The 15,489-nt window shown below is 47.5% G+C and overlaps 1 protein-coding gene across 1 annotated transcript in view; it reads left to right on the top strand.

The window, feature by feature from the left end:
- JAK1 (Janus kinase 1) overlaps nt 1-15,489 on the top strand; it is a 55,492-nt gene that overhangs the window by 11,364 nt on the left and 28,639 nt on the right. The window contains exons 2-3 of the mRNA XM_050977321.1: nt 13,712-13,788; nt 14,556-14,754. Of these exons, the coding sequence (XP_050833278.1) occupies nt 13,783-13,788; nt 14,556-14,754 (205 nt within the window). The 5' untranslated portion in view covers nt 13,712-13,782. The remainder of the gene's footprint in view (nt 1-13,711; nt 13,789-14,555; nt 14,755-15,489) is intronic.

The following is a 15,489-nucleotide window of genomic DNA, read 5'->3' on the forward strand; positions in this document are numbered from 1 at the left end:
GTGGGATTCACAAATGTCCTTTGGAACTCTTCCAGCTGTTCACTCCTCTCTTTTCTCATTTGTAGGAATATAAAAAATAAAAATCAAACCCAGAGGGGGTGTGAAGCCACACTCACAGCTCAGTTAAAATTAAACCCAAGTGTTTGCAGCAAATCATGAATTCTAAATTTACCCTCCTCCCTCCAAAAAAAGAAAATAAAAATTCAGAAAATTTTCGTGTCTCATGGTGTCTGAGGCACAAAATGTTTTGTTAGTTCTGGTATCAAGTTCAAAAGGGGAAACACAAAACCCCAGTTCCTGTTTTTGTGACTTGACAGTTTGAGCTGGGACTGTATTGCTGCTGGGTTTTAACAAAACCCAAATGGGTTTTAATAGTTTATAAGTGGGTTAGTCTGGGCTTAACGTTTAGCTGTCCTCTCTTTTTTCTGAGTTAAGGTGAAATCTTCACCCAAATTAGTGATGTTGTGCTTTTCTGCCAAAAAAAGAGCAGAAAATGGTATTTTTTTTATGGCTGGCACAGCCTAACGGAGAGAAAAAAATTAATAATTCATTCATAGGTACCTGATAGAGGAGTGCAAGTGTAATATTCAGCAGCTTCCAGCAGAGATGAAGTATTTTTCTTAAAGGTTTTAGGATTTTTCCTCTTGTGTTTTTTTTCCCTTGATGTCCAAAAAAATTCCACTCAACCCCAGAACAGTCTGTTGTTATTTTGGCAGTGAGAGGAAGATAAAATAAAAACTTGAGGTAACTTCTGAAGGGTTGATGTGAGGATTAATTACATGATTACAACATTAACTCTGCTTTGCTGCCCCTGGCCTCTCTCTTCTTCCCTTTGCCATCTCTTGATGATCTCTTTTAAGTTATGACAATCTAATTCATTTATTAAATAAATTTAATGATTGGCTCAATATCCCTGCAAGTCTGGCAGAGTCTTTATACAATAGTATAAACTCCAAATAGTTCTGGAGACCTACTTGTGTACATAAAATAGGATCACATATTACCACCTCTAGTGTCTGCATATCACTGAGAGCTGATTAGCTTAATTAATCTTGATTAAACTTTACATCTGCCCTGAAGATTTTTTAAAAGGCTTTTCTGCTCTCTGTTTTCATGGTAAATGTACAGTCAAAGTATAAAAAATACCAACTGAACTCTGTGGAAATTCCCTGTATGTGACCATCAGTTCCTGTAAATAAGACAAAGAGGGGTTTTTCTGATTTTTGTGGGGTTCAAACAACAAAGGGCAGAGATCCTGCATTCAGAAAGTCTGTGATGACAGCTTTGAGATTTCTGGGGATGCTCTGGGAGGGCAGCTCAGTAATTCAGTGTTTTGGAGGGCAGCTCAGGAGCTCGGGTTTTGGAGGGCAGCTCAGTAATTCAGTGTTTTGGAGGGCAGCTCAGTAATTCAGTGTTTTGGAGGGCAGCTCATTCAGGTTTTGGAGGCAGCTCGTATCAGTGTTTGGGAGGGCAGCTCAGAGCCATGTTTGGAGGGCAGCTCAGTAGCTCAGGGTTTTGGAGGGCAGTTCAGTAATTCAGTGTTTTGGGGGGCAGTTCAGTAATTCAGTGTTTTGGAGGGCAGCTCAGGAGCTCAGGTTTTGGAGGGCAGCTCAGTAGCTCAGTGTTTTGGAGGGCAGCTCAGGAGCTCAGGGTTTTGGAGGGCAGCTCAGTAGCTCAGGGTTTTGGAGGGCAGCTCAGTTAGCATCAGGTTTTGGAGGCGTCATCGTGTTTGGAGGGCAGCTCAGTATCAGGTTTTGGAGGGCAGCTCAGTAATTCAGTGTTTTGGGGGGCAGTTCAGTAATTCAGTGTTTTGGAGGGCAGCTCAGTAATTCAGTGTTTTGGAGGGCAGCTCAGTAACTCAGTGTTTTGGAGGGCAGCTCAGTAATTCAGTGTTTTAGAGGGCAGCTCAGGAGCTCAGTGTGGCTGCAGTTAAGGGGGAGAGGGTCAGAAATCATTTTCTGAAGCCAAATGTTTGGGATTTGCCTGTTAAACTTTTGGAGAGTGATTTTAGCACGACAACCCCTAATTTCAAACCCTTTTTAATACTGAATTTCAGTACCATAAGCCCATGAATGATTTTTTCACAGTGCTCCTTGAAGGCTGAAAGCAGGAGCAGCAAATCCTGGTGAATTTTTCGTGGTGTTTCCATGACCCCTTCTGTCCTGGAGCTCCTCAGAGTGGCCGGTGGTGTCCAGGGTGTGGAGCAGGAGCTGTTGGAGGCAGACTGGGACAGCAGAAAGGGCAGGAGGGATTTGGGATGAGCCTTGGCATGAGTCACCCCTGTCTGAGTCAGTGCTAAAGCCATTGAGCAAGAGTGGCCCAGCTTAGCTATTTTTAATATTTGCTTACTCACATTTACTGTACTAAGCTCTTTACAGGAAAGGTAGTTAAGAGTTGTAGTAAGCTCTTAAAGCCACTTTCCATGGCAGCAGCTCCTTTAATTAATTAGGAGTGATGTCTTCAGTCCTGGTTTTTCTCTGAGCTTTTAAGGTCTGGGCATAATTCTCGTGCTTGATGTTTCCAGAAGTGCTGCAGTGAGGTGCTCACAGGGTTGCCTCTGGACCCACAGGGATTAACTGGACTTTAAAACCAGCAGGAGCAGCTTGGAGGTGTTTATTGACCTCAGCAGGTGGAATTGTGTCTCTAGAGGGCCATGGTTGAATATATGAATAAAACATTGCAAGGTTTTAGCCATGATGGAATAAACAAGTCCCAACTTTGCAGTTGCACAGCCCCATTGGCAGTGCCCACCATCCTCAGGGTGCAGCCTTGTCCAGGCTGAGCTGGAGCAGAGGCTGGGCAGAGTTCCAGAATAAAGCAGGGATTGATTCCAAGGATCTCCTCCATGGATCCACCTTGGGCAGCACCAGAGCCCAGCCAGGGCTGCACCCAAGATGACCCAAAATGGCCCCAAAATGCCCGGCCGGGCACGGGGTCTCTCCCTGGGATCAGCTCTGCTCCATTCCCACCTTGCAGTTCATTGTCCCAGCCCAGCTTTAGCCCAGGCACTCCCACCCTGCTTGTTTTTCTCTCTCCAGCCCACGGGGTTTGTGCTCCTGGGCTGAGATTGGGATCATTTGTCCTTGGTGCCCAGCTGGAGCAGGAATTGTTTTGTCTCCCTGCTCTGTGCAGAGCTCACCATGCCCTGATGTGAGCCCAGACCCACACACTAAAGCAGCACAGAATGTGAAAATATAAAGTGCAGGCTCTTGCACTGCCCAAGGTGTTTCCTTTGAAAGCCTTTCAATAAATCCCTGCTTTATCCTTTACCCTTGCCCAGCCTCTGTTCCAGGCAGCCTCTCTAGGCACCAGTTGGGTGGGGATGAGCTGGGGCAGCTGGGATCACTGCTGTTATCTCCCCGTGAGATCCTGGGAGAGCAAAGACCAGAGATCTCTCCAGCAGCAGGGAAATGCTCCTGCATCCAGAGCTGCTCATGGGAGAGGGAGGCAGAGCTGCAGCTGGGCAATGTCTGGTGCTTTGGGCTTCTGGAGAGCTGGAATGAAACCATAGCTGGGCTGAAAAATTAACTGGCCCCTTACTTTCTTATGAAACTGCTCTTGGCCAAAGCAAGAAATTGAGCTTCCATCGGTTTTCATAATACTCAGACAGTGCTGGGAATGCAGATAGAGTTCACATTCCTCTCATAATTTTTGACTTTGAATTCTGAAATATCGAATATATGTTCAAAGTTGGGTTTTTTCAGTTTTTCTGCATGGTTTAAGACTCACAGGATAATGAATCTGGAGTTAAAGACCACCTGGAGTTACCAGGCAGCCGCTGCAGAAATGGCACAAACAAATGTTTCCTAAAAAGAGAGAAACGAGTGAATTGTAAATAAAAATGGATGATTCAGCCCTTCCAGAAGTATATAGAAGAGTTTGTTTGGATTGTTAACCTGGAAGAGGTGTGAGGCTTTCTAGGGCAGGAAACTGTTGGTGCCAGGCTGGAATTGCAGTTGGGGTGAGATCTGTGTCAGGTGTGAAGTGTGGCAGAGTCTGTGATGGGTGTAAAGGGAAATCTGGGCATTCTGGGACCAAACCTCAGTGACAGAGGAGTGGGCAAGCTGCAGGACCAAGTTTCAAATCCATAAGAGGAATGGAAAGGGAAAAGGGAAGGGGAAAGGGAAAAGGAAAGGGAAGGGGAAAGGGAAAAGGAAAAGGAAGGGGAAAGGGGAAAGGAAAAAGGAGAGGAAAGGGGAGAGGAAAGGAAAAAGGAGAGGAAAGGGGAGAGGAAAAAGGAGAGGAGAGGAGAGGAAAGGGGAAAGGAAAGGAAAGTCCCACTGCTCATCATTGAACTCTAAAGCCTCTCAGTCTCACCACTTTGAACCACTGTTGACACAATTCTCAGGTGCAAACATGTAAAATTGACTCCTATTTAGTTAAAAATAGTGGGTGTGTTTGTCCAAGGGATTGAATGAATGGAGGGTAAATATTTGGGTTGCTTGCCAGGGTGATGCTGGGCTGCAGCCCCTGGTTGGCAGGAGACTCACACCAGCCAACTCTGAGTTGTAGCTGAGCGTTCTCAGCTAAATTGGCAGTGAAAGTTCACTGGCTGAAAACCATTGGTACAACTTTGGGTGGTTGCAAAAAGAAGCTGCAGTGATGTGGAGGGTGTCTGGAAGCACTGAGGTTTGTTTGGGGTGGTGCTGGAGGACAGGACTGGATTTACAGGTTCCCTCCTGCTGCTGATGGCAGAGCTGCTCTGCTCAAACACGGGATTGTCTCGGAGATAAAACTGATACCAGACAAACAACAGGGTGTTCCTCTGGTTGAGGCAGAAAGCAGCTGTTAGATAAGACTTTAACTGCAGCAGCTGGCAGCTGGCTGTTCATGTTCTGCAGGAGAATCCTTAGAAAACCTTGGGAAAAGTGTCCTTGGTGTCCCAGAGGAGCCAGAGTTCTGCTTTTGGCCACCGAAGGGAGGCACAAGGATCCTGGCTTTTGGCAGGGCTCAAGTTGTTTACTGAGACAACTTTCTAAAGGCTTTGTTTGGCTCTCACTGATTGGCTTCTTCTGTTTCAAGTGTTTTCTTCCAGTTTCCTTGTGTTTGATTTTTGGAGAAGAAAAGAGCCTTCAGCTGGGAGAAATTAAAAGTGGTTTTTTTCCCAGTCTTTGGTGCAACTGGGATCAGAGAAAATCATTTTAAGGGGAGGTCTGAACCACATCATTTCTTTGTCATCTTTCCAGGTGGTATTTAGGGCTTAGCTCCTCTTTTTGAAGGTGGCAATATGAGAATTCAGGGTGGGCAACACGAGGATTCATTAAAGCCTGAAAATATAAAAGTAATTGCAAGCAAACAAAGCTTGTCCTGGGGTGGGTTCACTCATCCAGATTTGAACCTGCAGTTTAAAGGGATGAGCTGAGATGCAGATGTAGGATCCCTCCTCAGTCACAGGACTTGCAAACCTCATTTTGGCCCAGACAAGTCCATTAACTGTCCCACTTCCTTCCCCTGACCGAGGGGGAAAAATGGCTTTGCTGCCAGCCATGAGTACAGGTGTTCTCTGGTGATTTGTTTATAATAAAAAGAAATTGCTGTGTGTGTTTATCCCAACAGATGGGCAATAAATAACTGTATTTCCCACTTATGTTAAAATCATCTCTCAGCGGCTTTTGGTTTTTCCTTGGGTTGTCCATTTTGTAGCATGAAGTGCTTGAACTGCTCACTCTGCACCCACTTTTCTAAACTGAAAACATTTTTTTCTATGCACACCAAACCAGTGCAGCCCAATAACTCCACTTGGGAAGTTTTTGGGTTGGAAAAGTCCATATTGTCCACTTTCCATTGAGCCTGACAAGATCTTGTGCACCTTTGTGACTACAGATGGGGCTACCAGCATTAAAGCAGGATTTTAACTTAATAAAAGAGGAGCACAGAGCTCAGAGAGGGGTTTTGAAGATGAAATTTCTCTTGATGTCAGTAGTAAATCCCAAGTTTATTATGGAATTTCATGGGTTTCAAGTCTATTATAGCAGGAATATTTATTGGTTAGGGGATATTTTTGTTGGTGGTGTGCTCTTAACAGGTAAACAAAACTGGTGAAGTTTTGTTTGTGATGCTTTCAGAGTGAACTTTAACAATATCTTCTCACCACATTTAAAAAAGAAAAAAAAAACAACCAAAGAAAAAAAGAAAAATGCAGACCATCAAACAAGTCTTACCAAGGTGCAAAGCCACCAGAGGAAGCACGACTGCCAGATCTGAGGGGTTCAGGGGCCCTGCCCTTCTCACAGGAGATGTTGACCACGTAGTCAGAAGCTCTTTAGGGCCTTTGGAAGGGACTAAATGGCAGCAGGTGGGTGATGTTTATTTTGAGAACAGGTTGGGTGTAAGGGGTGCCACTGTTTCAGCTCTTCTGAGGGAAAGCTGGGGTTGGTCCTTGCCCTCAGGAATTCCTGCTCCATGGGAGGAGCTGCCCTCACAGCTTTGGGCAGCTCAGCTCCAGTGCAGGATGTGCTGTCCTAGAGGAATTCTGTTCCTCCTCTGTCCTAAAGGAATTTTGTTCTCAGTTCAAGAGGAATTGTGCTGCTGCAAGCCCTCCCCTGCTGCTTGGTCCTTCTCTGAGGCCAGGTGGCCTGGTGTGGTGGCAGGGCTAGCAGTGGGGTGATGTGTAAGGTCCCTTCCAACCCCAAATCTGTGTTTGTGTGGTGGGGGTGTTGTAGGGGCTCAGGAGTTGAGCAGTTTGTGCTGGAGAGCCCCGGGCTGAGAGGCTCCGTGTCGTGCTGAGACATGAAAGTGAAAAAGGTCAGGAAGAACAACTGGGGCTGCTCTCCAGGAAGTGGCCAGGCAGGAGGGAAGTGACCCCACGTGGTTTGAGAGCCGGGGTGGCCACAAGCCAGCAGGAGGGATCTCTGCAAGCCCTGTGGTCACCCAGTCCCAGCCCCTGTGCATGTTTCACACGCTCAGAAGGCAAAACCTGGGAGAAGTTCACCTGCCCGGGCTGGTGGGGTTTGGAGGATCTTCCACCTCTCTGTTAGGGTGGGATGTGGGAGAGCTGGGCATTACCAGGGCTGGCACTGACATCCTGGGTAAGTCAGCAGCTCCTTTCGTTGCTTCTCATTTGCAGAAAGGACTCATTGAGAAGGTTTCTCACCAGTCTTGGCTTTGCTAGACCTCGGCTGGTTGCTTGTTTTGGTTTGTTTCTTACAAGATCTGAGGCACCATGGGAAATCCAGGCGCTGTTGTAATCAATCTGTGCTTGCTTTTTCCTTAAAAACTGGTGAAATGTGGGATTGCCTTGTTGAGGAGCACCTGTGGGTCATGGAGGTTGTTTTGAAGCAGTGGGGTACAAGCAGTTCCTTTGGAATTGTGGGAAATGGATTAGTAAAGGATTTTTAAATTTAACAGAGAGTTTATACAGTTTTGGACATTTGTATATAAACACTGAGACACTCTTGTGTCTCACTATTCCTCAAGACAGAAAATGGAATAAAATCTTTTAAAATTCCTCTCAGTTACCCCATCTCTGTAAAAACTAAGAAAACCAACATGGAATTAGTAAGGAATTATCCAGTGGAGCAGGTGCCAGGATGGGACAGCTGGGACCTGGGGATCACCCCTTCTCCACCTGCACACCTGTGGAGTAAATGAATTCTGTTCATTGAGTAAGGTGAGGTGGGGGGGATGGACTCTGGCTTACTAAAACCTGGCTTTTAGGAGAACTCGGAGCTCTGGGAGCCTGTAGGTGCACAAAGAGTCCCCAGAGGTTTCTTCATCCATCATTTCAGTGTGGTGGGATCTCTGAGATGTTAAGGCTCAGGAGAACAGGATGAAGTGACCTCTCTTGCTCCTGCCTGGTTAAAGAGGGGAGGAATTCTCCACTTACAGACCTTCATGTGGAAGGTGTGAACAATGAAACTGCTTCACCTCCTTCCTGGTGGCTGTTGCTGCTTAGCAAAGCTGCTCCAGCCTGCCCTGGCTGTGTCCACACAGGGTCAGTTCACAGAATTCACAGAATCACTGGGTGGAAAGAGACCTTCAAGATCACTGAGTCCAGCCCAGCCCCAGCACCCCAACTCAACCCTGGCCCCCAGTGCCACATCCAGGCTTTGTTAAACACCCCCAGGGATGGGGACGCCACCACCTCCCTGGGCAGCCATTCCAGAACTTTATCACCTTTTTGGAAAAACCTTTTCCCTTCTATCCAGCCTGAATTTCCCTTGGTGCAGCCTGAGGCTGTGAGCTCTGGTTGTGTCAGTGCTGCTGGAGACAGAGCCCAGCCCAGCTGAGCACAGGCACCTTTCAGGAGCTGTGAGAGTGATGGGGGCACCCCTGAGTCTCCTTTTCTCCAGGCTGAGCACCCTCAGGGGCTCCTCTCAGGGTTTGTGTTCCCAGCCCAGCCCCTCTCCAGCCTCGCTGCCCCCTCTGGACGTGCTCCAGTGTCTCACTGTCCAGCTGTGTGCTGATGTTGGCCTGCTCTGGTCTCCCAGTCAGCACAGACATGGCCCCTGCTGGGGTGGGTTTTCTTCCATTCCCTGTTCTTTTCCATTCTTCCCATTCCACGGATCTGTGCCATGACTGCAGAGTGTCCTTCTCTCTTGGAGAAGGCAGAGCCATTCCCTGCATCCAGCTCTTGCTGAGTGCGTGCTGCACTGAGCTCTGGAGCTGCTGCGGTGTGCGAGCAGGGCTGAGGCGGGCGAGCGGGGCTGGGGCGGGAGAGCGGGGCTGGGGCGGGCGAGCGGGGCTGGGCGAGCGGGGCTGGGGTGGGAGAGCGGGGCTGGGGCGGGCGAGCGGGGCTGGGGCGGGAGAGCGGGGCTGGGGCGGGCGAGCGGGGCTGGGCGGGCGAGCGGGGCTGGGGTGTGCGAGCGGGCTGGGGCGGGCGAGCGGGGCTGGGGCGGGCGAGCGGGGCTGGGGCGGGAGAGCGGGGCGGGGGTGGGCGAGCGGGGCTGGTGTGTGCGAGCGGGCTGGGGCGGGCGAGCGGGCTGGTGGCGGGCGAGCGGGCTGGGGCGGGCGAGCGGGGCTGGGCGGGAGAGCGGGGCTGGGGCGGGAGAGCGGGGCTGGGGCGGCGAGCGGGGCTGGGGTGTGCGAGCGGGGCTGGGGCGGGAGAGCGGGGCTGGGGCGGGAGAGCGGGGCTGGGGCGGGAGAGCGGGGCTGGGGCGGGCGAGCGGGGCTGGTGTGGGCGAGCGGGGCTGGGGCGGGCGAGCGGGGCTGGGGCGGGCGAGCGGGGCTGGGGCGTGTGAGCGGGGCTGGGGTGGGAGAGCGGGGCTGGTGTGTGTGACCCTCCTGTGTGTGTGTGAGCAGAGCTGGTGTGTGTGAGCTCTCCCTGGTGTGTGTGACCCTCCCTGGTGTGTGTGAGCAGGGCTGGTGTGTGTGACCCTCCTCTGTGTGTGTGACCCTCCCTGGTGTGTGTGAGCAGGGCTGGTGTGTGTGACCCTCCCTGGTGTGTGTGACCCTCCCTGGTGTGTGTGACCCTCCTCTGTGCGTGTGACCCTCCTCTGTGTGTGTGAGCAGGGCTGGTGTATGTGACCCTCCTCTGTGTGTGTGACCCTTCTCTGTGTGTGAACAGGGTTGGTGTGTGTGACCCTCCCTGGTGTATGTGACCCTCCTCTGTGAGCAGGGCTGGTGTGTGTGACCCTCCCTGGTGCGTGTGACCCTCCTCTGTGTGTGTGACCCTCCCTGGTGTGTGTGACCCTCCTCTGTGTGTGTGACCCTCCTCTGTGTGTGTGACCCTCCTCTGTGTGTGTGACCCTCCCTGGTGTGTGTGACCCTCCTCTGTGTGTGTGACCCTCCTCTGTGTGTGTGACCCTCCTCGCTGCCAGTGCCTCATTCCCATTAATTTCATCCCCTGGAAGTTGTAACTTTGATCCGGAGCGCTGCCACATCCTGCTCCGGTGCCCTGCTGAGGTCAGTGCCATGTCACCCCTCAGGAAGAAGGCCTGCAGAGCCCTTGCCACTCTCTCCTGTGAGAAGCCCTGGGGTGTGTGCCAGGCTGGTTTCCCTGGAAGCTCCTGGCCAGGTCTGAGGTGCCCCTCAGGAATGGGCAGGAAGAGGCCGCGCTTCCCGGAGCTCTGCTCTGCTGGGAAGGTGCCGTGGCTCTTCTCCAGAGAATTCCTATCCCATCTTCCAGCCCCAAGCTGCCTGGGCACGGGGATCAGAGAGGAGAACATCAAGGAAGGAAAAGGATCATTCGTGCAGTGTCCCAGGCAGGAATAAAAACAAATTGTCCACGTAAATCACTTTAACACTGGAATGCCCCTTCAGCCCCGTGAGCAGCAGCCTGAACAATTAAGCTTTTTTTTAGGTAGTTGTGAGGAAAAACTTAGTAAAATTAAATTCATTCTGTGATTAAAACTCAATTACAGAAAAATCAGGTTGTTGTTGGAAGGTTTCTGTGAAGGTTTCTTGAGCCTTTCTTTGCCTCCAAGGAAATTGATTCTGGTTTAGCAGAGAGGTGCTTGGGGTTGAGTGTACAAATATAGAATAATTGGTTGTAAACTCCAAAAATTGTATCACTTAACATTATTATACCAGCAATTGGGGATGAAAGAGCACACATTTTTAATTAAGCACACATTTATAAGCTGTAAAACCTTAGTTGAAGATGCCTTTGCTCATTGCAGACTGGTTGTGACCTTTAAAGGTCACTTCCAACCCAGCCAGCCATGAAAAATTGGTCATTATGGCAGCCCAGTCTGTATCCAAAGGAAAACCAGGCTGGAAAGAGCAGGTAATACAGAAAAAAATGGGATTTTGTGTGTGAGTGCTCCTGCATCTGCCCCAGCCACAACACACCAGGAGTTGGCCTCCTCTGCTTTTCAGAGCTGGAGAGCTAAAAATGGAAATATTGAATAGCTGTTCATAATAGTGTGGCACTAATGAAGCTGGCTGGTGTTCAGTTCTTGAGAACTTTGCTGCACATCCACCACTCCTGGTGAAAATTTCCATTCTGTGCCTTCCTGGCCCTGCTTTAAAACACAATTTTACAGCGTGGCTCAGTCATATCACAGCATGGGTTGCACAGAAAAACCCAAGGGGAATTGTTCATTCTGGTTTGGGGGTAAACAGCCTGTGATGAGGTCACTCTGAATAAAAGCACAGAATAAACACAGTGATAAATAATTAAAACAAATGAAATGTACATTTGGTGAGAGAATCCTGTGGAAAACAAATGGCATGTGCTCATATATCTAAATTTTCAGTCTGTAAGAAGTTAGGAAACCTGAAACCAGATTGGCTGAGATGGCAAAAAAAGAGGAAGAACTTGCAAATGATGCATCAAAGTGAGTTTTGGCTTGGTCAGATTTTAGCTGGGATTTTCCTGTATTGATATTTTAGGGACTTTTGCCCCTGCAATGGCCCTTCCATCTTTGCATTTGGCTTCCAGGATCCTGGTTTATGGTGAACTGTGGGCTTGGTAGAGCAGCATCCTCCTGGCTCAAGGAAGATTTGCACAGAGTTTCAAAAATATTTAATTTCTGCATCTGCTTTTTCTTAGCTAAAGGTGTTGTTTAACAAATATTGTTGTATATTTGGTTTTTTTCCTTAAAAATGCTGGAGCTGCTGGGTCTCAAATGTACCAAATCATAGCCAGGAACTTGAGTTTTTACCAAATATTATTCTCTCTCAAATATCCTAAGTTTAATGGCCAAACTGATTAACAACCACCTTTAGACTTCCCTCCCCCTATTTCATAATTCTTTGTGATATCAGAAGTTTTTGAGGGCTCTGTGTGTGTGTGTGAGGGAAATAATTCCTCACCTGGCTTCCCATGGGTGGGTCAGGATTTGAAATAAGCAGGAAAAGCCTTTCCTGGGGGAGTGGGATCTCAAGAAAAGCCATCCTGCATTCCCAAAAATATTTTGGAGGGTGCATCAGAAAGAGCTTCTTCCGCTGGGGGAAACAGAAATGAAGTGAAATTAAAATATGCCTGAAAAAAGCAAGTGCAGCAGAGACTTGAGTACATCCCTTGGAGTAGAGAAGAGACAAAAAAATACACAAATACCAATTTGTGAAGCTCTGAGACAGCAGCAAAGGCTAAAAATCACTTTTCAGAGAGGAAGCATTTGACTGTGTAGGTGTGGAGAAGGATGCTCAGACAGAGCAGGAATTTGTCTGGCTCTGAGGAGCCTTTTTGGAAGATGAAAATGCATTTTTAAAAGGTGAATCCTTGACAATGAGCAGGGAATGTCTGGGAAACCCATTAGGAACTAATAAATCCTGGGTTGGAGGATTCAAACCCAGAAGGTTTTGTAGATGAAGCAGCACTTGAAGGTTTTTGGCATTCTGGGAATTGCTGTGACTAAAACCAAGAGTAGGAGCTTTTAACCAAAGCAGAGCTGCTCTGTTGGAAAACAAGAAGTTTGAGTTATGAATCTGTAAAAGGCAGTGGTTTTAGATTTCCCCTCACATTTTAAAACATCTGGACAATGTTTTTAACATAGGCCCACACAGACATTAAAATATATTGAGCACAGTTTTATGTAATATAAAAGGGGGTTTTAATGAGATTCAAGTCAATATATTTCACCTTTTGCATTTCAGTTTTATGGTGCTGTGCAGAAATAATATTAATATAAATTATTTATAAATCTTATTTATGATATAAATAATATTAATATAATGTTAATTCATATTAATATATTTCACCTTTTGCATTTCAGTTTATGGTGCTGTGCAGAAATAATATTAATATAAATTATTTATAAATCATATTTATTTTATAAATAATGTTAATATAATATTAATTCATATTAATAGATTTCACCTTTTGCATTTCAGTTTTATGGTGCTGTGCAGAAATAATTCCTGCCTTGTGTGCACATCCCAAAAATCACACTCTCAATTTCTTCTTCCCCATATTATTGCCAAAGGAATGTGTCTGGAACCTGAAATTCAGCATTTGAGTGGCAGGGATGGCAGAAAAATGCAATTTAATTGGGGATGTGTGCCAGGCTCTTCAATGTCATTTTATTTCTGGGATGGGGTCAGGTTTGCTGGGCTCTTCCCAAGCTCCAGGGAAGTTGTGTGGCTCTGTCTGACATTTCCCAAGCTTTTCAAGCAATATCTGCTGAAGTCTGCTAGGTCAGATTAACCTCACACTGCTGAAGCAAGAATAATAAACACAGATTTATTTGAGGCACATTTTGGCAGGGATGGGGAGGAGGGAGAAAGGAGGGATGGAGGCTGGAAGAGGAGGAATCTTCAGCCTCAGCTGAGTGATGGGTGAGGGTTCCCAAACCAGCAGCACTGTCAGCTTTAGTCTGGACACATTTTAAATGATAATCAAAGAGGGGAAGGAAAAACAGAGAGCAGGGAAGAACTGGAATTAAAATCTGATGAAAAATGTGAGGAATGAAGGCATGGAGGAGGTGAAGCACAGAGGAAAATGTCCCTGTGGTGTCACAGCTGAGGCTTGTGATGAGAACAGTTCCAGGCTGAAAACAGGGGAAATAACCAAGGTTTTCCTGGGTTTGGGCTGCATCTCAGGCTGTGCCCCCAAAGTGTCAGAAGGGATCAGTGGATGTGCCCAAACTCCTGGGTGGTTCCTGGCGCTGGCTTGGCTGACACCAGATCCAGATCTCAGCAATAATAATAATAATAATAATAATAATAATAATAATAATAATAATAATAATAATAATAATAATAATAATAATAGTTGTCTCTGTTCCCTGGGATTGCAGGTGGAATTTTATCATCCTGACCATTTCATTTGTGCCTCCAGCTGTACAAAGGCATTCCTGATCATGTTTATTTTTCTTTTTTTTTTCAGTCAGAGTGAAGCTTCTCCTGGGGAGAGTGAAGACACATTTCAGTTGTGTAGAGGATCCCACAGGCACATAAATGCAGGTGTGTTGGCTTTGGGGGTTCATTTTTTATTGTTTTTTTTGGTGGGAGGATTTATTTCATAAACTATAAAATTGGTGGTTTGGGCATTTTAAAGCTTAGAAAAACACGGAACAAAAACCCAAATAACTCAAATAATTTTCTGCTCTTTCTATTTAAGCACTGGGTATGAAATCCAATTTTCTTTTGAGTCAGAGCTGCCCTGTTGTGCACCCTTGGCAATCTAAAAGCTTTGCATTAAACCTACTCAGTGCTACCCTTCCCTCCTGGAGAGACAGAGAAGTAGTAATAAAAAATAAATGCCAATAAATCTTATAAAATACACCATGACTCATAAACCATCAGCAGTTTCAAACACAAAGGGTGAAAGGGGAGAAAACAATGAGGAATATTTTGCTGTTAAGGGGCTGTAAAAATAGAAGCTGACTTTTTAAAGAAGGAAACATCAAATGAGCTGTTTAAATCACTCAGGCTCGAGTGTTGTTTTGCAGCCAACGAGGTGCTGAAGGATGTGAAAGTTATTTCTGCTTTGAGAAGAGAAACCTTGCAGGAAAGCTGTGGCACCACCAGAAGGGAAGAGAATGATTTAGAGCACATTTCCCAGAACCAGAATAATCTCTGACATTTCTTTTTTCCCCTTTTCACCTGGTTGGGTTTGAATGAATCCCCACCTGAGGGTTTGGAGGATGCTGGTGCCCAGCCAGCAGTGATGGGTTTGTGTCCTGATAATCCCTTCACGTTTCCCTTTGCTCTTTTCCCTGCTCTCCCAGTATCTCAGTGTAAAAGAAGATTGCAAAGCCATGGCTTTCTGTGCAAAAATGAGGAGCACCAAGAAGAATGAGCTGAACCTGGAAGCTCAGCACCAGGGGCTGGAAATCCTCTTCTACCTGCAGGACAAAGCCCCCCTCTGTTACTCCAGCGGCGAGTTCACCTCGGAGGAGCTGTGCATTGAGGCTGCCCAGAAGTGCTGTGAGTATTTGGGTTTATTTCAGCTCCCAGGGGCCTGGCAGCAGCCAAAGTCAGGCACCCTCTGAGTGTCAGTCAGAGGAGGAGCCTCCCTGTCCCAGTAAATCCCCACAAAGCTGCTTTGACCTCGTGTGCATCCCTCACGTGTCAGGGGCTGTGCTGTGCTCTCCCCTCTGGGCTGGGGCTCAGCAGAACTCCTGTAATTCCACAGGAAAAGTGGATTTCATTTCTGTTTGATCTCACAGCCCAGTGGGCTTTTGGATTTACAGTTCTGAGGTTCTTTCCCCGTGGAACACCAAACCTTACCCAGCTGCTGTGGGCTGTGAGCAGGGGAACTGGGCAGGAATTTCCTGCAGCTCTCAAATGTTTTCTTTGATTCTGGTAATCCCCTTCAGCTCCTTTGCCTGACTGCTCCTCTTCCATGGGAATGGGTGAAATTATGGAAATCTGCAGGACAAACCCCACCAAATGAGTGCTGCTGTTGTTCTTTAAGAGATTGAAGCACAGTGAGGAGTGGGTGTTTAACACCCCCCTATTTGTGTGGGTGTGCAGGAGCTGCTCTCTGGGGCTGGGAACCCACAGATGGTGCAGCTGCTCCCAGAGGTGGGACAAGGAATTCCAAACAGGTCTGGGGTGGAGTAAAGATCCATCCCAAACAGGTCTGGGGTGGAGTAAAGATCCATCCCAACCAGATCTGGGATGGAGTAAAGATCCATCCCAACCAGATCTGGGGTGGAG

Source organism: Serinus canaria, chromosome 8 (assembly GCF_022539315.1).
Source record: "Serinus canaria isolate serCan28SL12 chromosome 8, serCan2020, whole genome shotgun sequence".
In the NCBI taxonomy this organism is placed as follows: Eukaryota; Metazoa; Chordata; class Aves; order Passeriformes; family Fringillidae; genus Serinus; species Serinus canaria.